The sequence below is a fragment of the Setaria viridis genome, chromosome 6 (assembly GCF_005286985.2).
Source record: "Setaria viridis chromosome 6, Setaria_viridis_v4.0, whole genome shotgun sequence".
Classification (NCBI taxonomy): Eukaryota; Viridiplantae; Streptophyta; class Magnoliopsida; order Poales; family Poaceae; genus Setaria; species Setaria viridis.
This window is the reverse complement of record NC_048268.2, coordinates 2788983-2815369: the sequence shown is the minus strand read 5'-3', so window position 1 is coordinate 2815369 and position 26387 is coordinate 2788983. Positions and strand designations below refer to the sequence as shown.

Genomic DNA, 26387 nt, shown 5'->3' with positions numbered 1-26387 from the left:
GGACTTGAGACGAATTGATCATGCGCGGCCTCAACGCGCGGTCGGCGTCGGGAGGACTGCTTATAACCTGACACAGTCGGCAAGTCTTTCTTTTTCTTTCTGGGGGTTTGCGTTTGTCATGTAATCTCGATTATGTATCACAAAATCGTGTGCAAGCGCGCGGGCTAACGTTCTATACATTTTCTCCTGCTTAATACAAAGATACGCAGCTCACCTGCGTATTTATGAAAAAGAGATGAATTGATCAGAGACTATCAGTAATGGATGCAAGTAAAAAAGATTTTGGTGTCATCACAGGTCACATTGCACGACTCTGGGCACAGATACGAGACGGGACCAGTAGTTAGCTGTCAACACACAGGTCTTGTCATCCAGACATCTATGCCCAGTCTCCATAGTAGAGGTTAAACCTCAGCTTCCCGAAGGCCCTGAAGCATAAGCCCAACGCCATTGCCTTCTTTCTTTCCAGATACACGACGACCAGAGCAGAGGACAGTAGGCCATTGTCCAGGCAACCAGACATGTTTAATCTTGGTGCAGATGATTATAACATTCAGAGGTCGTAACCCAACATTGTAGCATTCAGAGGTGAAATGATCGCAGATAATTATGGATGTAAGTAAAATCTTGGTGTCACCAGTCATCACAGGTCACATTGTGCAACTTGGGGCGCATAAACAGAGGGGACCAGTAGTCCTCCCAGTAGTTGTCATCATAGGCATCATCATCCATTGCCGCCTCTCCACGAAGAGGTTGAATTTCAGCTTCCCAGAGATCATGCAGCATAAGCCCATTATTGTTGCCTTCGTTCTCTCCAGTCACACGATGATCAGGGCAGAGAACAATAGCAGTGGCGAATCTAGGATTTTAGGTCAAGGTATGCATCCAAAAAAATGATACACAATTCGGTAAATCCATTTACCAATTCGGTAATAAGGTTTAAATTCATGGATAAAGTAGAAACCATATCCATTAAATACAATATAAATAGTTTCAAAGCCAAACTGATAATTGAAATATATGCATAGAGTACCAGAGACTTACAACGTTACTATAATGACGTTTTTATTCGACGCTTCCGAAGGGACATAAATAACTCAATTATATCATCTTCATCAACTTCAAAGAAAATATCTCGCTCAATAAAAGTGACTAGACAATCATCCAAAAGACTATCTCCCATCTTATTTCGTAACTTTGTTTTCACTAAAACCATTGCAGAAAACACCCTTTCAACACTTGCTGTTGCCACAGGTAGAAGCAATACCAATTTAAGAAGCTCATAGACCATATCATACACTTTATGCCTCTTTGTTTGGACAAGCTTAAATGAGAGGTCAACAATATTGTCTAGACCTTTGAATCTATCATCCTTCCTGATGTCATCAATATAATTATCTAGCTGCAATTCAAGTCTGAGCAAATTATTATTTGAGAAGTCCTTTGGGTAGAACTTAGCTAGTCTGCGTAGCTTCTGTGCATCAAAAGACTTAAATGAATTAGAAGGATTGAAGGCTGCCATACAAGACATCAACTCCATGTTAATCTCATCAAACCGATTATCAAGTTCTTGACTTATTTGATCAATGACGCCAATATATACTTCTCTTCTAAAGTGGTCATCATTGGTTTGCTTTCGAGCACGAGATTTCCTTGCTGATTTTCCATAAGGAACATAATCACCATCCATAGCAGGAACATCAACACCATGTTTATCACAAAACGAGGTGACCCTCTCAAGAAAATTATCCCAGCCATTTGACCTCAATTCTTGCATTCTTTTCTTTGCCACATTAACAAGTGATACTGCATTAAGAATGTCTTGCTCCCTTCTTTGCAAACACTCAGATAACTCATTTGTGTATCCAAGAATAATATACATTAAGTGTGCAAAGAAAACAAACTCAAAGGTCTCAAATGCTCCCGTCACAAAATGTATTTTGGTCCAATCATCCTTATATGTCGAATCATCCCCAAGATCAACCAGTACATCGTGGATTGATTCATACATAGTAATGATGCTGCATATGGTTTTGTAATGAGATCCCCATCGAGTATCTCCAGGTCTAGGCAAACCCATCTCTTGATGTAATCCAGTTCCAGATTCAATTTCACCACAGTCAAGTGCTTTCTTGACATTCTCAAGCCTTGCATTTCTAAGCATGTCATGGCGCTTACAAGAAACTCCAACAATATTCAACAAGATAGATACTTGATCAAAAAAGAAGCTACAATCAGTATTTCCTTTAGCAACAGCAACAAGAACCAATTGGAGTTGATGAGCAAAACAATAAATATAATAAGCAGAAGGTGATTCTTGCATGATCAATGTTTTCAACCCTTTAATATCTCCTTTCATGTTGCTAGCCCCATCATATCCTTGACCACGGATTTGAGTCAAACTCAAGCCATGACTTAAAAGTAAAGCTTCAATTGCATTCTTCAGTGATAAAGAGGTAGTATCATCTACATGAACAACTCCAATAAAATGCTCACATGGCCTTCCCAATTTATCAACATAACGCAAGCAAAGAGCTAGTTGTTCTTTATGTGATATATCACTAGACTCATCAGCTAAAATTGCATAAGGCTCATCACCAAGTTCTTCAATTATTTTCTTTCTAGTTTCTAGGGCACAGCAGTGAATAATTTGCTTTTGCCCTTGTTCACTTCCTACAAAACTCCCAACTTTGGCACTATGCAAAAAGAAGATTCCCCATCACATCAAACTTGCGGTACATGCATGGAGTACTAAATGTAGACGAAATCAAAAACTAATTGCACAGTTTTATTGTACTTTGCGAGACGAATCTTTTGAGCCTAATTAGTCAATATTTGGACAATAATTCACAAATACAAACGAAACGCTACAGTGTTGCTACAGTAATTTGGCACCTCCCAAATTCGCAAAGTAAACAAGGGCTTTGTATGTCTGGGCTAGTTAAGGTACAGTTACCTGGAGCATTCTCCAAAACATACTTATTCACTTCTTCACTATTTCCGCCAAGAAATTTCAAAAGTTCAATGAAGTTCCCTCTGTTGCTAGATTCTTTACTTTCATCATGTCCACGAAACGCCAACCCTTGATGCAAAAGAAACTTGATACACCTAAGTGAATAAGTCAACCTTTTCTTATAAAGTCGAAGATCCTCATCACTCTACTTCTGAATATTATAATCAATTGCTACCTTGGGATTTGTAAAGCCAATATATCTCTCTTGAGCTGCGATATGTGACTTGGAACCCAAATGTTTGAGAAGTGCCTTCTCTCCTATATTCCAATTATTCCAGCCATCAACAGTAAATGCCTCTGACCCTGTGCCCTTCTTGAACAAGTAGCATATAAAGCAAAATACAGCATCCTTTTTAATACTATATTCAATCCATTCATGATTGTACATCCAACAATAATTGAATTGACGATTTATTCCTGAAATCTTTGTTTTCGGAAAATCATGTGCAAAAGGCTTGAATGGACCTTTAGTAATATATGCTCTTCGAATTGCATCTTGATCATTAGTAGGATAACTAAGAATGGGACGTCTTTCACCTGGATCTTGTGGAAGGCGATTGATGTCATAAACTGGTGGCACAGAAGACGGCTGCGGTGGGGGCGGTGGTGGTGGCGCTAGGATATGAGTTTCAATTTCCTCAACTACTCTCTCACGAGTTTGCTCTTCCACCACAGGTACAACCGGATCAGAAGAACGATTAGAAGTAGCAGCAGCTGCTGCTGCCTTCCTCTTTGCTTCATGCTTCTGAAAAAGAGATGCAATGTTCCCGTCTCTCTTCATAACTGTTTAAATATTACAAAGAACACAACACCAAACAATTAAATAAATTGTGCTTGTACACGATTGAACTGACACAAGTGATTATGGATCACTCACATGATACGAGTCCAGAACAAAAGATCAATCTAGATCGACTTTTCTGTAGGGTAAAATCCTCCACCTTGTTGCGTGCTAGATGAATCTATAATTTAGGGCTAAGCAATTAGTAATTAAATCATACATGAATAAAGATGTTTTTATAAAAGCCAAAGAACGTAGAACAAATAATTCACCAGATGCCAGTGTTTCTCGAGATCTTGAACGATTATTGGCCTGCGCCCTGCTGGCTGCTGCTGGATGCCTGGACTGGCCGCTGGCTCGCTGCTGCCTGCTTCCGGCTGGCAATCGACTAAGTAGTATTGCCGTCGTGTGATGGCGTCTCCGTCTCATCTCTCCGTCTCAGCAGTCGGCGGTCTGCAGATTCCGGGTAGGGCACGCTGTACGCCGCGCCGCAAGCCGCACGAAGAGACAAAGCCGAACTGCCGTGTGCTGGAGACCTGGAGTCCGTTGCGTGAGGAGGTCGCAATCCGTGTGGGCCGCGTGGGCCTGACGGTGGAATCGCAAGTCTGCACGAGTCGGCCTCCTCTGCTGTCCTGCAACCTGCTCTCTCGCTTCCATTTTCTTTTTTCTTTATATAAAATATGTATGTATAGTAATTACCTTGGTGGAAAAACAAGGTATGCTGCAGCATATGCAGCATACCCTGTAGCTCCGCCCCTGGACAATAGGCCGTTGTCCAGGACAATAGGCCGTTGTCCAGGCAACCAAACATGTTTAATCTTGGTGCAGCGAGCACGGAGTTCATTGCTAACATTGTAACATTCGGAGATGTCAAAGAACTTGAGACGAGGGCAGCCCTTCAGGATAGCATAGACGCCTTTGTCGGTCAGGCGGTTGCCTCCCATCTGGAGAAGCCGCAGCTCGTGCATGGTTTCTGCAATGGTGAAGGCGTATGCATGCTGAGATAACTGAAATGATTCATGTACGCATCTTAGGCATCTTGTTTCATTCCACTTTCCGAAACATTCAGAAATATTTGTTTTAGTGACTTGTCTTCTCCCTTACATCTTAGATATCGAGCCTTATTCATGATGACGTTTTGGACGATGCTGATACTAGGCGTGCCATGGACTCATTGAACTTCAAAGTGGGGAAGAAAGTAATATCATATACTTTTTCTACAATGGCTAACTTGTATATTTAGGGCCAAATAGTTTAATATGGCTACTTTGACTTGTCTTCAAAGTGGCACGCTGATAGTAGGTAATGGTGAATCAATTCTTTTTTGGAAAGACAGATGGTTGGAGGGCAAAACCATAGCCGAAACTGCTCCAAACTGGTTCCAAACCATCCCTAAAAGAATTGTCAAGACTAGAACTGTCGCTCAGGCCCTCTCTAATAGGCGGTGGGTCACTGATATCAGGGGACGACTCATTGTGGAAGTCGTGATGGTGTACCTATTATTATGGGACCAATTGGATGGTGTCCAGCTGCAACAAGATACTCCTGACCAATACATTTGGAAACTGACCCAATCTGGTTTATACTCCAGTAAGTCTGCATATGAGGCCTTTTTTGTGGGATCTATTAAGTTTATTCCTTGGAAAATAATATAGAGAAGTTGGGCCCCCCTATGCTGTAAATTTTTCATTTGGTTAGCTATTAAACAAAGACTTTGGATTGCTGACAGACGGGCCAGTAGAGGCTTACAACATCCTTGAGCCTGCTTGCTTGCTCATCCTGTGTTGTTCGAGAAAAAAATCATAAAATTTTAATGGAAAAGAAAATTCAAGGGATCTTAATTTAATGTTGTATTCTTAAATATGGACATATAAACATGTGGAGATCAATGAGTTGCTGTTCAGTAGCTCAATTAAAGTATTTTGGTTTAGCCTTTTTCCCCGTAGTTCTTAGAGACCAAAATATAAAAAATTTCTTATTTAATGTGCAAGTAAGCCCATTTTTCTGTTTGATACCTCTGAAAATGAATAATGATAATAGTTGTATCTGTTTATTTTGCACATCTTCATCTCGTAAGTATGGACCATCTTACTGTTACTAATTGGAGGCTCCTTTTAAAGCTTTCAGGTGAAGCCACCTAGGATTCCTATGTGGACACTCTAGAAAAAGAGAGAAATTCTTAAAAAAAAGCAAAACATCCAACCATCAATCGATAGATTCAAATCATCATAGCCATTGGATTTATTATGTTTTCTAAAAAATTACCAACCTATGCTATTATGAAAATAGCCTAAAGTAACCCCCTAAATCTATATATAAATTACCCACCTTTGCCATTATATAAAATAAACTAAAGTAACCTCCTAATCTTCATCCAAATTACCTACTTATGCCATTATAAACAATATTTAAAATAACCCCCTAATTTGCAATTGAATTGCCTACCACTATTACTTAAGTTTAAACTTAAAGTAAACCCTTAAATTTGCATCTATATTACCCACATATGCCATTATTAAAAATAACATGAGGTAACCCTACATTTGAATCAAATAACCTTAATTAAAAATATACAGCAATATATGATTCTAAATTGTCTATATCTTTCACTATTGGTATACGATATAACAATTAAGGTCTATACGCATGATGTGTGTCACCATTTATAAGGATATAAAATGATGATAATATAGATTTCTATGCTAAAATTGTATCTCAAACTTAGGGTTCATTAAATAAATTCAGGCGTATACCTGCGATGCAAAGTGAAAAGTTAAAGATTATAAATGCGGTTGAAAATATTATAGAGTAATTACTAACTAAAATCGATCACAATTGGATGAAGATATTAAATATATATCTACATAAATATTATGGTCGAATATTTAACAAACGAGAGGTAGCTTATGATAATAGTTTTGTAGCAGTGTAGTCTTATTTTTTTCTCCATTGGAGACTCCACAATAGTTCCCACGAGACAAGCTAGAAAAAAGAGATAAATTCTCATAAAAGTTAAAAACATCAAACACAAATCCTGTAAACTCTAATAATCATAGCCATTGATCTATTATATTTTCTAAAAAGTTACCCACCACTGTCATTGTGAAAATATTTAAAAATGAGCTCTAAACCTATATCTAAATTACTGAGCTTAGCTATTATAAAAAATAATCTAAAGTAACCCTATAAATCTTCATCCAATTTACTAATACACATAATTATAAAGCATAACTTAAAATGTCATTCTAAAATTTTATCTATGTTACCCATGTATGTCGTTATTAAAAATAACCTAAAGTAAACACCTAAATATTAATCTAATTATCTTCATGTGCATCATACAGAAATATCAAAAAGTAAACTAATATATGATTCTAAATTACCTATTTATGTCATTATTAATATAAAACATACTAAGTTAAAGTATATACACATGATGAGTGCCACCATTTAGACTATTTATACATGTATGTGAGGAATCGATGAAAAATATTGATTTGTATGCTAAACATAATGTATGGAGGATTGGATGTGTGATACAAAATGGAAAAAGTACGAATATGGATGAAAACGTGCATAGAGTAATTATTAATTAAAAATCAATCACAACTAGACAAAGATAGATACATATATCTATATAAGTATTGAAAAATAAGAGAGTGGTAGGTAAATAATTTTGATTATTAGCTAGGAGTTTAATTTTTCTAAATAATTTTCAAATACAATAGCTTCTGAAAATATTAGCCCGTGCGGGAGCACGGGTTGATGGACTAGTGTTCTTCTAAAAGAAATAAAAGGAAGCAACGCCAAGCCATGCTGTAAACTTGGCAAAATGCAAGTCAAACTATATCTTGTGTCATATTCACAATACCTTATAACAGTTAGTAAAGCTGATGCTACCCTGCAGCTTGCAGTATTGGCTGGCGATTTCCTACTTTTCAGGGCATTTTCTGCAGCTGTGTCTCTTGACAATACTGAGGTGAGATGTTTCTCCTTTGTAAAGGCTAACAAGTTATATTATTTTCCTTCATCTTTGTTTGACTTTGTTGGGAATATTGCTATCGAGGATAAAATAGACTATGAGTGGGGGCTAAAAAAATACAACTGAAAGAACAAAATCACTTTAGTTTTTAGCTTGTGAGCTGCCATGTCACTCTGTATCTTCGCCCATTTCTTTCAACATCAGATTATGTCAGTTCCTTTCCAGTCTGTATCTTTTGCATGTTCATAACGTCAAGATACCGGAATTATTTTTAATTCTGCAGGTTGTATCATTACTAGCAACTGCTGTAAATAATCTTGTTACTGGTGAGCTTATGCAGATGTCAATAACTCCAGCACAGCGCTGCAGGTACATATCCTATTCATTTTATCATTTTCTTGCATCAAGCTATTGCACCCATAAACTTTGATAAGTTTGAGATATGATGTGGGGTCAGTGTGGAGGTAGCAGATTAGTGCCTTAGAATGTGTTGTTATGCTCACTTCATTCTTTAACTCTTCATATGCGTGCAAGTAGCTGTTTAGCTTAGAGTGGATATGTACTGACGTTACTTTTCATCAACTATCATCAAATCAAAGTCCAGGAAAAGTATTCACTACTTAATATAATGCCAATCACAATTAAATAGATCATTGGTGCTAATCTATCTACTAAAAACTTGGATAACCTTGTTCTGGATTGAGCAGATTCAAGAACCGTGTCCACCTCGACGATGATGACGACCACAAGAGCCGTGTCGTCCCCTCCGTCCACGACGCCATGCTACTCCACAAGGTCACCGCCATCCTGAACCTACACGCCCAGGCTGTTGCGGTCCAGAACATCCACAGCTTCGTCCTGATTGTCCTTGACGTCACCTCCACCAACTATGCTTGCTGGCACGAGCAGTTCCTGCTCATGGTCGGGAAGTTCTCCCTCGACGCCCACATCCTTCAGGACCGTCCCCTCCCTGGTCATCCAGATTGGGCGCGGATGGATTGTGTCATCCGGTCTTGGATCTACTGCACCCTCTCCAACGACCTCGCCGGCATCATGATGGCGCTCGGCGCCACCGCCGGCTCCGTCTGGCTTGCCGTTGAATCCCAGTTTCTCAACAACCACGAGACTCCACCGCTCTCCTCACTGCTGGCTTAGGCACCCCCACGCATTTGGCTCAGCCACCCCAGCCCCCACAGCAACACCGCTCCGGGAGTGGCTCCTCCAAGCCTCGTCGCAGCAAGCGCAACTTCGGCGGCCGGACCTCCAAGGGCGGCAACTCCTGCAGTGGTGGCGACGCCGGCCAGCGCCCCCTCCCCAGCAGCGCCAAGCAGGGCGCCTCCCAGGGCTCCTCCGATGTCGCCCCCTGGCCCTCCTTCCAGAACCCGTGGACTGGGGCCATCCAGATGTGGCCCAGTGCGCGCGTTCAGCAGGCTGGGGCACACCCTCATGCCATGTTGGCCCAGTACTCGACGCATGCATAGCAGATGCAGCTCCAGGCGTTCCAAGTGGCCCAGTTCGAGGCCACCCAGCTGCAGGCCGCCTAGTTGCAGGCTGCCCAGGCGCAGGCCAAGACATACCAGGCCGCCCTGGCGCAGGCCCTGCAGCAAGCGCCGTACCAGCCCTTTGGCCACTTGAGCACCGCCGCCAGCACGCCATCGTGGGATCAGCAGTCCCTTGCCTCCACCTTCATCACTATGACGCTGAACCAGCCGCAACAGCATGAGTGGTACTTCGACTGAGGTGCTACCTCCCATATGACCTCTGATGCTCATTCCTTTTTGCACAATTTCACCCAGTGGTACCCTTGTCCTTCAGCTATTGTTGTCGATGATGGTTCTTTACTTCCTGTCACTTCTACTGGCACAACTATTCTTCTCGGTTCTTTGCATCTTAATAATGTCCTTGTTTCCCGCAAGTTTATTAAGAATCTTATTTTCATGCGCCAATTTACTACCGATAACAACTGCTCAATTGAATTTGACCGGTCTGGTTGTTCTGTGAAGGATCTTCGATCCAAGAACGTGATCGTCAGGTGCAATAGTTCGGGTCCACTATACCCCTTGCACCTCCCTGTTGCTGCTGCTCTCACTGTTGGCGCCACCTCTATGGTCTGGCATCACCGTCTCGGCCATCCCGGGATGGACGCCCTTTCCCGTCTTGCGCACATTTTACCGTCATGTAATAAAGACATTAGCTCGTCTCTCTGTCATGTGTGTCAGCTCGGACGACACACCCGTCTTCCCTTTCAGGTGTCCTCCTCTCGAGCCTCTAGGATTTTTAATCTTATTCATTGTGATCTTTGGACGTCACCTATTCCTAGCATCTCGGGTTTTAAATACTACTTGATTATTCTCGATGATTGCTCTCATTTTTCCTTGAGTTTTCCCCTGCGGTTGAAATATGACACGTTTGATACTCTTGCTAACATCTTTTCCTTCATGACTATACAGTTTGGCGCCACCATTAAGGCCGTCCAGTGCGACAACGATCACGAGTTTGACAACTCCAGCGCCCGCACGTTCTTTCTCTCCCGTGGTGTCCACTTCCGCATGTCATGCCCATACACGTCGCCGCAAAACGGTTGAGCTGAGCGGATCATTTGCACTACGAACAACATCCTCCGCTCCCTCCTCTTCCAAGCAAGCCTTCCCCCTCACTATTGGGTCAAATCTCTCCACGCCACGACATATCTGCTCAACATGCTACCTACCAAGACCCTTGCTTTTCGCACTCCACATGAGGCGTTGTACGGCACTGCACCGTCCTATGATCACCTCCGCGTCTTTGGTTGTAGATGTTATCCCAACCTTTCCACCACAGTTAGTCACAAGTTAGCACCATGGTCCACCTCGTGTATTTTTCTTGGATATTCTGCTCATCATAAAGGGTACCGCTGTTTTGACTTTGGTTCTAACTGAATCATCATCTCCCGACATGTCAACTTGGATGAGTCCTCATTTCCCTATGCTGAGAATTCCTGTCCACATTCCCCGGTGGATTACAGTCTTTTGGACGACGCTACTGACCATGTGCCGGTTCCCAACGGAACTTGACAGCCCACTTTGCCTTCAGGTCCCACTGGCACCGTCAGCACCCCTCGCTGTGCCCCCTATGGTGCCCCTCTTGACACCCACTGGCGCCGTCCCGGCGCCTCCTGGTGTTGCCCCGACGCCCCTACTAGCGCCTCCCAGCGCCGCCTCGGCGCCCCCGGCGTCGCCCCGGCACCCCTACTAGTGCCCCTTCGCGGCCCTGGCACATCATCCGCCCCCGTTGGCACCCCTGGTGCATCGCCAGAGCCCACCAGCGCCTCCTGGTGTCACCCCGGCGCCCCCGTTGGCGTCCCCGGAGTTCCCACTAGCGTCCCTGGCGCGTCCCCTGGAGTTCCCGCTAGTGCCCCTGGAGCGTCGTCGCCTGGTGGGTCCCCAGCTCCGGTTTGCCCCCTGGCTCCATGGGTCCCTCCTGGTTTCGACTCGACGCCACTCCGCTTCATCTACACGTGCCGCTCCGCCGCCCCTCCTCTCCCGTCACCGCTGCCAGCCTTTGACGCCAGCCCTACCACCAGCGCACTAGGTGCCGATCCAGGAGCTCATGCTCCGGTCCTTCCCAAAGGACCTGTCGCTGTTCCGCCCGTCATCAACCAGCATGGCATGACCACCCGTGCCATGCTTGGGTTCTGTCAGCCTATTCTGTTCCACATTGCGCTGTTGTCTCTGGTTCCAAAGTCCTTCCGCAGTGCCCTCATTGATCCTAATTGGTGGGCTACTATGGAAGATGAGCATGCAACGCTTCTCTAGAACAACACATGAAAGCTTGTGCCTCGTCCATCGCGTGCTAATATTGTCACTGGTAAGTGGATATTCAAGCACAAGTTCAATTCGGATGGCTCTCTTGATTGGTAGAAGGCTCGATGGGTTCTTTGCAGCTTCACTCAGTGGCCAGGGGTGGACTTTGATGAGACTTTCAGTCCGATCGTCAAGCCTGCTACTGTCTGGACAGTTCTATCATTTGCACTCTCTCATCACTGGCCTGTTCACCAGCTACATGTCAAGAATGCATTTCTCCATGGCACTCTTTCTGAGACTGTGTATTGTGGTTAGCTTGCTAGTTTTGAGGATTCTGCTCATTCAGACTTCGTTTGCCGCCTCAACAAGTCTCTGTACGGCCTGAAGCAAGTTCCTCGCACCTGGCATAGTTAGTTTGCAGCTTATTATCAGTCTGTTGGCTTTGTGGAGGCCAAGTCTGACACCTCACTGTTTGTGTTTCACCGAGGCACCGAGATCGCGTATCTCTTGCTCTATGTTGATGACATTGTACTCACGGCTTCTTCCCCAACATTGCTTCGACAGATTCTTCAGGCTTTGCAGTGGGAGTTCTCTATGAAGGATCTTGGGCCTCTTCATCACTTCCTGGGTATGTGTGTGCAGCCTGTTGTTGGTGGAGGATTTCTGTTGTCTCATCGGCAGTACATGCTTGATATCCTGGGTTGTGCTGGCATGGCTGAGTGTAGGCCGTGCTCCACTCCCATTGACACCAATCCCAAGGTGTCGGCTGCTTCAGGTGCCCCTGTCACCAATGCCTCGGATTTTCACAGTCTCGCCGGCGCTTTGCAGTATCTCACTTTCACCAGGCTGGATATTGCCTACACCGTTCAGCAAGTCTGTCTCCACATGATCCGCGAGAGCCTCACCTTGCTGCCCTGAAGCGCATCCTCTGGTACATCCGTGGCACTCTCCATCTCGGCCTACTGCTGCGTCCGTGTTCAGGTCAGGATTCACTGGTGGTATACTCTGATGCTGATTGGGCAGGCTGTCCAGACACTCGCAAATCCACTTCCGGCTATGCGGTCTTCCTTGGCGACAACCTGGTTTCTTGGTCCTCCAAGCGATAGCACACCGTCTCCAAGTCCAGTGCCGAAGCTGAGTATCGCGTCGTGGCAAATGCCATCGCCGAAGCTACCTGGCTGTGCCAGCTTCTTCAGGAGCTCTATGCCCCACTTCGCCGCGCCTCCTTGGTGTATTGTGACAATATCAACGCGGTCTACATGTCCTCCAACCTGGTTCAGCATCAGCGCACCAAACATATTGAGATCAATCTTCACTTCGTTCGGGAGGGCGTTGCTATGGGTGACGTTCGAGTACTACATGTTCCCACATCATCTTAGTACGCCGACGTCTTCACCAAGGGGTTGCCTTCTTCTGTATTTACAGATTTTAGATCCAGTCTGAACATTTGTGGTACCGACGATTAGACTGCGGGAGCACGTTAGAATATGTGTAATTGGGCTAGAGCCCGGCTAGGCCCATGTGCGGCCGGCCCCTTGATAGGCGCCTGTGCTATGCCACCGGCCCCAGTCAGGTCAGGCGCCAGGGTTTATTGTAGCATAGGCAAGGGCTCCTCCTAACCCTAGGACACTATCCTATGTATATGTACGTGCTATGCACCTTCATAATCAAAATACAATTTCCCTAGCCATATATGCTTTCAAATGTGACACCTGTTCATGGATGCTTGTACAACATGGACTATTATTTGCAGAAGACATACTACAAGACAGCTGCAAAGCTATTGCTGTCCTCGCTGAGCAAACAACAGAAGTACAAGCTCTTGCTTATCAGTATGGCAGACACTTGGTGTGTTGTATTTTTCCATAGACAGAAGCTGTTCCTATTTTTGCTAGACAAATGAACTGTTAAAATGACCTACACTCTCTCTTCCAGGGCATAGCATATCAGTTGATCGATGACATCCTGGATTTCACAGGCACATCAGCTTCCCAAGGCAAAGCCTCCTTGTCTGATATCCATCAAGTAATACAGTTATTCACTCAATATTTCCTCAGTAGTATTTTACTTTTTAAGATATCAATGACATGTAAGGAATCATATATGCCCTGTATGGACAGGGAATTGTGATAGCTCCCATACTTTTTGCGATGGAAGAATTCCCTGAACTGCATGAGATTGTTGAACAGGGATTTGATGACCCTTTAAATGTTATAAGACGGTACGTATTGCAAGTGTATTTTTTTTTGAAAGGAAAGTGTACTTTTCTTTGTTTCCAGTAATATAATGCAACTATTTGGGTTGTGAAATGCTCATAAATTGTCTAGTGTGGTCTCAGAACTGCTCAATTTTGCCCTCAAATACCTTTCAAAAAGTCAGGGAATCGAGAGGACGAGGTCTGTTGCTGCTGAACATGCAAAACTGGCAGCGGGCGCTATCGATGATCTTCCTGATAGCGAGGATCAAGTTGTGCTTAACTCGAGGCAAGCGCTCAAAGATCTTACTCAAAAGTTCATGAGAACAAAGTGAATTGGTGAAGACGAAAATGTAGTATTGGTTAAACATGCCTGCAGCCAGTAGAATCCATAATGATGCATCATTTCTTTTAAAAATGTAACAATGCATTATGCATGTTTTGGTTGCTGAACAGTTTATTATTGGTTTGGAACAAGAGCTTTACCTCTGTTTTCCCTCCATTTATACCATTCATCTATTTCTGCAGATTGCCTGATGACAGGCATAACCGGATAATGCCAGAGTAGAAGTTGGATGCAAAAAGTTGCCTTATGAGTATGTATTATGTAGATAGCAAAACAACATATCTCTTAATAATTGGAGTAAAACATTAATAGATCTTCAAAGAAACACACACTGCGATCTTTTCATATGAAAATCATTCTCTTTAATTACATGGGCCACATCATATATTAAAATCATTCTCTTTTCATATCAACCCTGACGTGCAGGTGGATGCGATACTGGCATCCATTGTGTATGCAACGTCAATCTTATGCTTTCATGTCTTTTTAAAAGTAAAAAGCGCAACACTTGGTTGAGTGCAGTCAAGGACCTGGTATCTGTTCTGATCACGGAATACTGTAAAATGGTTCTGGATATGGAAATCCTGTGTTTCAGAAAGTTCTATGTACTTAATAAGTGCAACTGGTTATAATTGTCTTTGATTCTCTGAAGCTCTCTCAAGGCATCACCAATCAGCAAGCGGTCTTTTGGAAGTTCCTTCGAGCACAGAAGTCCGATCTGCAGAATTGAAGTAACACAGGCAACTATAATTTCTCTGGTGCTACTGGAGCTGCTTGTTCTCCCTTCGAGTTCCGGATCTTGTACTGGCAGTAACTGTTGGTCTACCACACTGGTGACTTGCTGATCTTGCAGTGCTATTTGCACGTACCTATGAAGGTTGAGGTCTTGCACGAAGTCGCTATCTGTTGGTCTTTTTCCTGTGAAAATTTCCAACAATAGTACTCCGAAGCTGTACATGTCACCATAGATTGAGACTCCGTTACCCAGTCCATACTCTGTTTGGAACACACATATTCAGCAATTAAAAGAAGACTATCAGCAATTCTACAGTTACAATGTTAAATGATAGAAAAAGGAGCAATGCATTTTACTTGCTTGTGGATTTCAATTTTCAACCAATCATGAAAGTAAAATGCAGTGTACTTGTTAGAACCTGACCTGGAGGAGCATATCCAGTGGTTCCCCTTCTCGTAGCCCAACCACTTGATATATCTGAGGGGTTAGTCTGGTCTTGATGCACAAATCTTGCGAGCCCAAAATCACCAACATGGGCAACCATGTCATTGTCAAGGAGAATATTGCTTGGCTTGAGATCACAATGAACTATCGGGGTTGGTTCATAGTGGTGAAGATATTCGAGTGCAGAAGCGACATGAATGGCAATGTCTATCCGTTGGACAATATCAATCCTACTATGGGTGCCTTGTTCCTTGAGACGGTGGTGTAGCCACTGGTGTAGCTCCTGTTAGATTGATCTCTTTCCCGATTGGCCCAACGGCCAATCAGGACCTTGATCTGCGCCCTGATCGGGGGCGCTCACCCTATCAATGGGTGGTGGGCCCCTGTCGCGCTGCGCTATATAAACAGGGTGGGGGACCCGGCTCGGCTCACGAGGTTCGCCGAAGCCAGCCGCCCCCACCGACACACCTACCGATCTAGGTTGCGCAGTAGCGGCGGGAAGTTCCACCGCCACTTCGCCGCCGACCAAGCTCGGCACTGCGCGTCGCTGCCTAGCGCAGACTCCGTCAACAGAACGAGCGATGGCCAGCAGCTCTGCTGCTCCCACCCCTAGGGTGAAGGTACCCCTTTACTCTCCTCTCTCACACTAGGCACTCACCAGGAACCCCTTGCCCCTCATGTTTCTCTCGAACCCGACTAGATGAGCTCTAGTGATCCTAGGCTAGGCCCTAACATTGGTATCAGACACCTCCTAGAAGTTTTTCTAGATCGGGAAAAGCAGTAGATCGAGAAAAAGAAGAAGAAAGAAAAGCAACAGAAACGAATCCCTAACCCTAACCCTAGATCTAAAGCAAGGGAGACACGGGACCACTTACCTACTGTCGCCTTCACCGCCGCCGGCCATCGCCGGCGAGTGGCAAAGGCCGGCCGAGCCTCGGGCTCGCCGGAAAAAGGCTCACCCGAGCCGCCGGAGCTTCCGCTCGGGGCCCGGGGGGGCGCACAAGCACCACTACGGGACCGCTCGACGGCGGCGCGCCCAACCCTCGGGGAGGACACGCGCGCCGGCGAGGGGGCCCGCGGTGGCGCCGGCCCCTTCTTCTTCTTCATCTAGATCTAACCCTAGATCTCGAACTCTCGGATTTCTTTGGAGAGAAGAAGGGGGAAGGATAGAAAAGAAAAGGGGGGGAGGAGGGGGCTGCCGCGGCCGTGCGCCGGCGGGGCCATCCCTCCACCGCCGCCGTCGGCCATCGCCGGGCGCGGGAGAGAAAGCCCCGCCGCCGCCGCCGCGGCGAGAGCGAGCGGAGAGACGCGCGCCGGGGGAAAGAAGGAAAGTGACTAGGGTTTCCAGGGGAGCCGGCGCTCCGCCGGTTTTGATCCGCCGAAAATGACGCTCGGCCGTCGATTTCACACGGACGGTTGAGATCATCCGGGCCAGTTTTGGCCCAGGCGGGACGCGGCGGCAGGCCGCTTTCGCGGCCCAGGCCCAGGTTGCGGCCTGCAGCCGCGCGCGCCGCGCGCTAGGCTGGCGACGAGCCGGTTTTAGCAGGCCGCGTTAGCGGGCCGCCTGCGTCGTTTCGCGGGCCGCCTGCGTCGCGTTTCGCGGGCCGCCGGCGTCGCGCGAGCGGGCCGCGCGCGGGAACGGGCTGTGGGCCGTTTTCGCGCGTGGGCCGGTTTTCGCGTTTTGAATAGTAACCTTTGTTTTTTTGTTTTTTCTATTTCCAGAAGCTTTTAATTAATGGTTTTTGCACAGTTTTAGTCTCTAATTCAATTTGAACCAACGAGATAATTTGTATTAGAGATTAATAAAGTTTTGTACAGTGTTTTGCTTCTGAAAATAGATTTATTTCACAGTTTCCGCTGCAAAAGTCATAATTATTGCTCTATTTCAATTTAATTTGAACCAACGAGATAATTAAATTTTGTGAGAGCATGATAAAGTTAATTAGATCATGGTACTGTTATTTTTTGACCAACGTTGTTAATAACTGTATCATGATTTAAAAAGTTATTTTGATGCCTTTATTTCTATTTCTGCCCAACGGTGATATAGTTTTAAATTGCATCAACAGTTGTATGTTTTATTTTTTGACCAACGTTGGAAATGAATCATGCAATTGTCGTTATGATCTCACTTATGGATTGTGAATTTCAGGATCATTCAACTTAATGGCGTGTCTCAAAGAGATACCCATTCTCAAAGGCAACAACTACACAGAATGGAGGAAGAAGATTGAGTTCTCCTTCGTTTGTGGAGAAGTTGACTGGGTGCTGACCACACCGCAGCCACAAGCTCCACAGAAGCCAGTGAGGGCTGATGGTGATGATGATGCTGCATGGCAGCAAAAGGAGAGGGACTATGCTCCACTGGAGTTGGCATACACCCTTGAGAATAAACAGTGGACCACTGCCAACAAGAAATGTATGGCTTTGGTAAAGAATACGATTGAGCCTGCCATTTTGGGCTCGATCACAGAGTGTGACTCCGTTTCAGAGTACCTCGACAAGATAAGGAATCAGTTCACTGGTTCCTCAAAGATATATGCTACCCAGCTGTTTAAGCAGCTGGCCACAGAGAGGTACAATGGCGGAGGGACTGGCATAAGAGACCACATCATGAGGATGTATAACTTGGCAGCGCAGCTGAAGCCTATGGATCTTGAGCTCAAGCCTGGGCACATTATGCATTTGGTTTTTGCTTCTCTGCCTAAAGAGTTTGACACTTTTGTTGTCAATTACAACATGCAGCCAGAACAGTGGGACATGGAGAAAATGATCGCCATGTGCGTGCAGGAAGAGGACAGACTTAGATCCTCACATGGTGGTTCATTACACTATGTGAAGGATAACAGAAAAAAGATTGCTAACCCCTCTTTCAAGGCACGTGGAAAAGCTCCTATGCAGCAGAATCACCAAAAGCTTCTCCCAGTAGACAAAGACCAATGTCTACATTGCAAGAAAAAGGGGCACTTCAAGAAAGACTGCCCCGACTGGTTAAAGTCAATAATGGCAAAAAGAGGTGAGAACACTATTTCTTTTGTAAATGAATCCTTGTATACACAGTATTCGAAATCTACTTGGTGGATTGACTCAGGTGCAACTGTTCATGTTGCAAATTCTTTACAGGGATTCCATTCGACGAGGACTACGCAAAGAAGCGAAAGATGCGTTGAAGTCGCAAATGGAGTCCAAGCAGAAGTTGAAGCTGTTGGCGATGTCTCTTTAGAGCTAGTTGATGGTTTCATGCTTGTACTTAAAGATGTGCTTTATGTTCCCTCATTACACAGAAACTTAATAAGTATTTCACGTTTGGACCATGATGGTTATGAATGTCATTTTGGTAATGGAAAGTGTGCCATTTGGTTCGATAATGCATGTGTTGGTGTTGCCATCCTTCACAATGAATTGTATTTATTATCATTACGTGAAAAAGTTAATTCTGTGTGTGATGTGAATATGAATGTATCCTCGTCAGAGAAAGAAACAAAGAAAAGAAAGAGAACTCATGAAACATCGTCGAAATTATGGCACTGTCGTTTAGGCCATATTTCGAGGGGGAGAATAGAAAGATTAGTTAAGAATGAAATTCTTCCTCAATTAGAGTTCTCAGACTTAGAACAATGCGTTGATTGCATTAAAGGAAAATTTGTAAAGCAAATTAAAAAAGGCGCTAAACGTAGCACAGGAATTTTAGAGATAATCCACACTGATATTTGTGGACCTTTTCCTGTGAAAAGTGTGGATGGCTATGACTTGTTCATAACATTCACAGATGATTACTCCCGTTACGGTTATATTTATCCTATCAAAGAAAGATCAGAAGCGTTGGATAAATTTAAGATATTTAAAGCTGAAGTTGAAAATCAGCACAACAAAAGAATCAAAATAGTAAGATCCGACCGTGGGGGGGAGTACTATGGTCGGCATACCCCATTCGGCCAAGTTCCTGGACCCTTTGCAAGGTTCTTGCAGGAAAATGGCATAGTAGCCCAGTATTCAATGCCGGGCGAACCTCAGCAAAATGGAGTAGCTGAAAGGCGTAACCGTACACTGATGGATATGGTGCGCAGCATGATGAGCTATTCCACCTTACCATTGGGACTGTGGATGGAGGCACTGAAGACCGCTATTCACATTCTTAATAGAGTTCCAAGTAAGTCGGTGCCCAAAACACCGTACGAACCATGGACAGGAAGAGTACCCTCACTAAACCACTTACGTGTGTGGGGGAGCCCAGCTGAGGCCAAAGTGTTTAACCCAAACATCGGGAAACTAGATCCCAAAACAGTTAGTTGCCACTTCATCGGCTACCCGGAAAAATCAAAGGGTTTTCGTTTCTACTGTCCAGACAGATTCACAAAGTTTGTAGAAACGAGACAGGCGATTTTCTTAGAGGATGAAATGGTGAGGGGGAGCATGGTAGCTCGAGAAATTGATCTTGAGGAGAAGCGGGTGTGTGCACCTAATCCGATGATTCAGGAACCATACTTCTCACTACCTATTGTTCCCGCACCGATAGTTCCTGAGGTCGTGGTGCAAGCACCTGCTACAGTCCCTGATATTGTGGTGCAGGCACCTACTGTGATTCCACCCGTGGAAACGATGAGTGAAGTTTTGGAACCTGTCCTTCAGGAGCCAACCGAACCCATTGTTGCACACGAGGAAGAGTTACAGCAGCCACCTCAGAATAGTGTGCCACAAGCAGAGGCACAGAATATGCCTGAAAGTGAGGGGCCTAGAAGGTCTCAAAGGGTCAGAAAATCAGCCATCCCTGATTGTTATAAAGTTTATAATACAGAAGAAGTTCATATAGAAGGTGATCCCACTTCATATGAAGAAGCCATGAAAAGTGTTCACTCATCGAAGTGGCTAGAGGCCATGGAAGATGAGATGAAATCGATGAGTTCCAACAATGTTTGGGAACTTGAGGAGATTCCTAAAGGAGCCAAAACAGTAGGCTGTAAATGGGTCTACAAGACTAAACGTGACTCCAAAGGGAACATAGAAAGATATAAGGCGAGACTTGTGGCAAAAGGTTTTACACAAAGAGAAGGAATAGATTATAATGAGACTTTTTCTCCTGTCTCATGTAAAGACTCCTTCAGAATCATAATGGCACTAGTTGCGCATTTTGATTTAGAGTTACATCAGATGGATGTAAAGACGGCATTTCTAAATGGGGATTTAGAAGAAAACGTCTATATGAAACAACCAAAGGGTTTTGTCATGGAAGACAAAGAGCATATGGGATGTCGTCTAAAGAAATCCATTTACGGATTAAAGCAAGCCTCTAGACAGTGGTATCTAAAGTTTAATGATATAATAAAGAAATTTGGGTTTCAAGAGAATATAGAGGACAATTGTGTCTATGCAAAGTTCAAAAATGGGAAATACATTTTCCTAATCCTGTATGTGGATGATATTTTGCTTGCAAGCAGTGATATCAGTCTACTACAAGAGACAAAGAAGTTCTTGTCCTCAAACTTCGATATGAAGGATCTTGGTGAAGCAACATATGTTTTGGGCATAGAAATTCACCGAGATAGATTGAATGGGGTTCTAGGGTTATCGCAAAAGGCATATTTAGAAAAGGTTCTAAAGAAGTACAATATGCATGCGAGTAAAGCCACACCTGCTCCTATAGTCAAGGGCGACAGTTTTGGGAATTTTCAATGTCCCAGGAACCAGTACGAGATCGATCAAATGAAAGCGGTTCCATATGCTTCAGCTGTCGGAAGCCTACAGTATGCCCAAGTGTGCACTCGCCCTGACTTAGCTTTTGTCACCGGGGTTCTCGGTAGATATCAAAGTAATCCAGGTATAGAACACTGGAAAATGGTAAAGAAGGCGTTGCGCTACGCGCAAGGCACAAAAGAACTCATGCTTACATATAAGAGATCTGATTCCCTAGAGATAAAAGGGTATTCAGATGCAGACTTTGCGGGAGACAAGGATGATAGAAAATCCACGTCTGGATACGTATTCACTCTCGCAGGAGGAGCTATCTCATGGAGAAGCTCAAAACAGAAAGTAACTGCGTCATCGACGATGCACGCAGAATTCATAGCATGTCATGAGGCCACGGGGCAGGCAATGTGGCTAAAGAAATTCATACCCGGATTGAGAGTGGTTGACTGTATTCACAGACCACTAAATATGTACTGCGATAATGAACCAGCAGTATTCTACGCTCACAACAACAAATCAAGCAATGCTTCCAAAGCCATTGAGATAAAGTTCTACGTTGTGAAAGACAGAATCCAGGATCACACTATAAGTCTCGAGCATATAAGAACAAAAGATATGCTTGCGGATCCGCTCACGAAAGGCTTACCTCCCAATGTGTTCAAGGAACACTTAGCCGGCATGGGTTTAAGGGAAAGCCTATGATTCCTGGATTGAATAAGGCCCAAAAGAAACAGAATTGTTTCAAAATAGAGAGATGTGTTGTAGCTGTTAATTCTATCGGCAATCAAGCTGTGACGATGAAACATGCTCTACATATTAATCTACGATGAAACGAATAAAAGTGAAAAGTGCAAAGCTAAAAGTAAATGATGAGATCAAGGGGGAGAATGTTAGATTGATCTCTTTCCCGATTGGCCCAACGGCCAATCAGGACCTTGATCTGCGCCCTGATCGGGGGCACTCACCCTATCAATGGGTGGTGGGCCCCTGTCGCGCTGCGCTATATAAACAGGGTGGGGGACCCGGCTCGGCTCACGAGGTTCGCCGAAGCCAGCCGCCCCCACCGACACACCTACCGATCTAGGTTGCGCAGTAGCGGCGGGAAGTTCCACCGCCACTTCGCCGCCGACCAAGCTCGGCACTGCGCGTCGCTGCCTAGCGCAGACTCCGTCAACAGAACGAGCGATGGCCAGCAGCTCTGCTGCTCCCACCCCTAGGGGTGAAGGTACCCCTTTACTCTCCTCTCTCACACTAGGCACTCACCAGGAACCCCTTGCCCCTCATGTTTCTCTCGAACCCGACTAGATGAGCTCTAGTGATCCTAGGCTAGGCCCTAACAGCTCCTTGTCCGCATAACGAGATCGATCAAATGAAAGCGGTTCCATATGCTTCAGCTGTCGGAAGCCTACAGTATACTCAAGTATGCACTCGCCCTGACTTTGCTTTTGCCACCGGGGTTCTTGGTAGATATCAAAGTAATCTAGGTGTAGAACACTGGAAGATGGTAAAGAAAGCATTGCGTTACGCGCAAGGCACAAAAGAACTCATGCTTACATATAAGAGATCTGATTCCCTAGAGATAAAAGGGTATTCAGATGCAGATTTTGCGGGAGATAAAGATGATAGAAAATCCACGTCTGGATACGTGTTCACTCTCGCAGGAGGAGCTATCTCGTGGAGAAGCTCAAAACAGAAAGTAACTGCGTCATCAACGATGCATGCAGAATTCATAGCATGTCATGAGGCCATGGGGCAGGCGATGTGGTTAAAGAAATTTATACCCGGATTGAGAGTGGTTGACTGTATTCACAGACCACTAAAGATGTACTGCGACAATGAGCCAGCAGTATTCTATGCTCACAACAACAAATCAAGCAATGCTTCCAAAACCATTGAGATAAAGTTTTATGTTGTGAAAGACAGAATCCAGGATCGCACTATAAGTCTCGAGCATATAAGAACAAAAGATATGCTAGCGGATCCGCTCACGAAAGGCTTACCACCCAATGTGTTCAGAGAACACTTAGCTGGCATGGGTTTAAGGGAAAGCCTATGATTCATGGATTGTAAAAGGCCCAAAAGAAAAAGAATTGTTTCAAAATAGAGAGGTGTGTTGTAGCTGTTGATTCTATCGGCGATTGAGCTGTGACGATGAGGCATGCTCTACATATTAATCTACGATGAAACGAATAAAAGCGAAAAGTGTAAAGTTAAAAGTAAATGATGAGATCAAGGGGGAGACTGTTAGATTGATCTCCTCCCCAATGGGCCCAAAGGCCCATCGGGACCCTGATCCGTGCCCTGATCGGGGGCGCTCACCCTAGCATTGGGTGGTGGGCCCCTATCGCGCTGCGCTATATAAACAGGGTGGGGGCCACGGCTCGGCTCAAGAGGTTCGCCGCAGCCAGCCGCCCCACCGACACACCTACTGATCTAGGTCTTGCGCAGTAGCGGCAGGAAGCACCACCGCCGCCGCGCCGGCAAGGCAATTGCACTGCGCGTCGCTGCCTTGCGCAGATCTTCAACAACAGAACCAGCGATGGCCAGCAGCTCTGCTGCTTCCACCCCTAGGGGTGAAGGTACCCCTACCTCTCTCTCTCTATCACTCTCGGTTGCCACAAGAAACCCCTCGAACCTATGTTCATTGTGATCCCGACTAGATATGCATCTAGAGATCCTAGGCCGAGTCTAACAAATATTGCTTGTCTTGAGATCACAATGAACTATTGGGGTTGGTTTATAGTGGTGAAGATATTCAAGTGCGGAAGCGACATGAATGGCAATGTCTATCCGTTGGACAAGATCAATCCTACTATGGGTGCCTTGTTCCCTGAGACGGTGTAGCCACTGGTCTAGATTTCCATTTGGTAGGAAATCAAATACAATAGCTTTGAAATCAAGGCCACCGGAATCAATACTTGAACACACCGTCAAGATTTTCACAAGGTTCCGATGTCGAGCACATCTCAGAGTCTCACATTCTGCAATGAAACTTTGTGACGCCCCTCGCTGCTGAAGGTTGAGCACCTTCACAGCGACAACAACTTCTTGGTCATGGCTTATCATTGTTCCCCTGTAAACAGTGCCGAAGCTTCCAATGCCTATGAGGTTTTCAGAAGCAAAACTATTTGTTGCATTCAGCAAGTTGACATATGAAACCCTTACATACTGATCATTGATGAGTGGTAAGGCATGTTCTGCCTTTATCAACTTCCTTCTTTGATGACATAATACACATAGTGCAAGCAGCAGGGAGATGCCTAGAAAGGCAGTGGCTATGGAGACTATCATGACAAGTTTGTGTGATCGCTTATTGTTGCTAGTACTGCCATTATCTGAGCAAGGTGGCAATTTCAGCTGAGCAATACCTCCACAGAGGCCAGAGTTTCCCTCAAATGAAAACGCGCTAGTGTTAAGAAATATTCCGTGCTTTGGGACTTCACCGTCAAAGTTATTGAAGGAGATATCCAGTTGTTCAAGACCTTCCATGTTACCAAAGAAGTCTGGAATATGACCAGACAAGTTGTTTCTTGAAAGATCAAGAACCAAGAGGGCCTTCAGTTGTCCCAATGACTCTGGAATTTTCCCTTGAAACATGTGCCCTTTCATACTGCAAGACTGGAAGATTTGGCAATCGCCAAGAGAGTTGGGGATTTCCCCGGTTAACCTATTTCCAGATACATCAAGGGTCACAAGATTTTTCAGGTGACCAACTTCCGATGGCAACGATCCAGTTAGCATGTTCTCTTGGAAAGTCGCGTAGTCGGAAAGCGTGGATATGAGGAGAATTTCTTTTGGTATTGGACCAGTAAGGCGATTGTGCTCCAGGGACAGCGACTGCAAAGGGCAACTACCAAGACTGGAAGGAATGGGACCCGTGAGCATGTTGTCCTCAAGGAATAGCTTGTTGCCGAACAAGAGAAGGTTGCCCAGCTTGTTAAGGGATAATACCAGTAAGGTTATTGAGATCCATATAAATTCTCTTCAAGTTGACAAGGTTGCCGATTTCTTGAGGTATTTGCCCACTTACCATGTTGTTACTTATGCTCAAGTACTCCATGCTCGTCGAAAGGTTTGCGATCGAGCCAGGAAGCACACCTCCCAGCTTGTTTTCAGCCAGGTCAATGACCTTCAGATTGCTGCAGTTGGTCAGACTATCCATGAATCCCCAGTCAGCATCAACATTTGCTTCCAGCCGGTTGGAGTTCAGCATCAGTACCTGCAAGTTCTTGAGGTGAGTTCCAAGGCAGTCCGGTATGACTCCGGAGAAGGAATTCTCCGCCATCCGTGCCACCTCCAGCTTGGAGGCGTTGCAGAGCGACGGCGGGATGGCACCGGTGAGGTTGTTCATCCACACGTGAAGTTCCTGGAGAGAGGAGATGTTAAACATGGCGGAAGGTATGGATCCTTGGAGCATGTTCTGGTTGAGGTAGAGGCCGGTGAGATCTTTGAGGTTGCCGAGAGTGCCAGGGATGGCGTCGGCGAGGTTGTTGCTGGCGAGGCCGAGGATGGTGAGGGAGGTGAGGTTGCCAAGGGAGGCAGGGATTGCTCCGGTGAGGTTATTGCTGGAGAGGTAGAGGCGGGTGAGAGCTTTGAGGTTGCCGAGAGCGCCAGGGATGGCGCCGGCAAGGTTGTTGATGGCGAGGCTGAGGATGGTGAGGGAGGTGAGGTTGCCAAGGGAGGCAGGGATTGCTCCGGTGAGGTTGTTGTAGCTGAGACTGAGCTTCTGGAGGCGGTGCAGTGACCCCAGCGCTGAGGGCACCGGCCCCTGCAGCGCGTTGTGGCTGAGATTGAGGTGCTCGAGGGAGGGCGGCAACGGGGAGGGCATGCCACCGCCGAGGCGGTTCCCGGCGAGGTCGAGTCGCCGGAGGTAGGTGAGGCCCGAGAGGGATAAAGGAGCCGCGGTGCCGGAGCTGGCCAGGCCGAGCCCGCGGAGGTCCAGCGCTGTCACGCGGCCGCGGCGGCGCCCGCGCACCCCGCACGTGATGCCGTGCCATCCGCACGGCGCCGGCGCGGTCATGTTGCCGCCACCCCATGATGCCAAGGCCCCGTATGGGTCGTCCGTGATGAGGGACCGGAACCGCATGAGTGCACGGTGGTCAGCGCCGGAGGCCGATGTCCATGCTGGAGATGCAAGGAGGAGGGAGGCTACGAGTAGGATGGAGCAATGGTGCTCCATGGCTGTCCGCATAGCTTGGCTCTGTGCTCCTTGATGCAGCGCGTAATGACAAGGCTATTTAAAATACCGATTCAGTCTCGCAAGTCTCTAATTGCCAAGTCACCAAGTCAATGAGGTCTTCTTCCAAGTTCAGCTTGTTGACGACCATCCAGCTGGACGAAAGTTCGGTGACCGTGCCGCGTCGCCAGCCTCCAAGAGACCAAGACTGACCAAGCCACTGCATCCTCCTCGCAAGCCGGTAGCGC

The 26387-nt window shown here is 45.7% G+C and overlaps 1 protein-coding gene, 1 long non-coding RNA gene and 2 pseudogenes across 2 annotated transcripts; 2 read left to right on the top strand and 2 right to left on the bottom strand.

Moving 5' to 3' along the window:
- Positions 1–633: 633 nt before the first annotated feature.
- On the bottom strand, positions 634–4084 carry LOC117860758 (uncharacterized; annotated as a pseudogene).
- A 146-nt stretch (positions 4085–4230) lies between these two features.
- Positions 4231–14087, top strand: LOC140220135 (solanesyl-diphosphate synthase 1, mitochondrial-like; annotated as a pseudogene).
- Positions 14088–17847: 3760 nt separating this feature from the next.
- On the top strand, positions 17848–18669 carry LOC140223119 (uncharacterized). The gene is made up of 2 exons (XR_011898563.1): positions 17848–18294; positions 18402–18669. It is a non-coding gene; the product is annotated as an uncharacterized lncRNA (long non-coding RNA).
- A 6270-nt stretch (positions 18670–24939) lies between these two features.
- Positions 24940–26168, bottom strand: LOC117859881 (uncharacterized). Its single transcript, XM_034743068.2, has 2 exons — positions 25183–26168; positions 24940–25102 (listed from the first exon to the last, which is right to left on the bottom strand). Exons 1-2 carry the CDS (start codon positions 26152–26154, stop codon positions 25085–25087), a joined length of 990 nt encoding a protein of 329 aa, XP_034598959.1. The 5' UTR covers positions 26155–26168; the 3' UTR covers positions 24940–25084.
- Between the last annotated feature and the right edge of the window lie 219 nt (positions 26169–26387).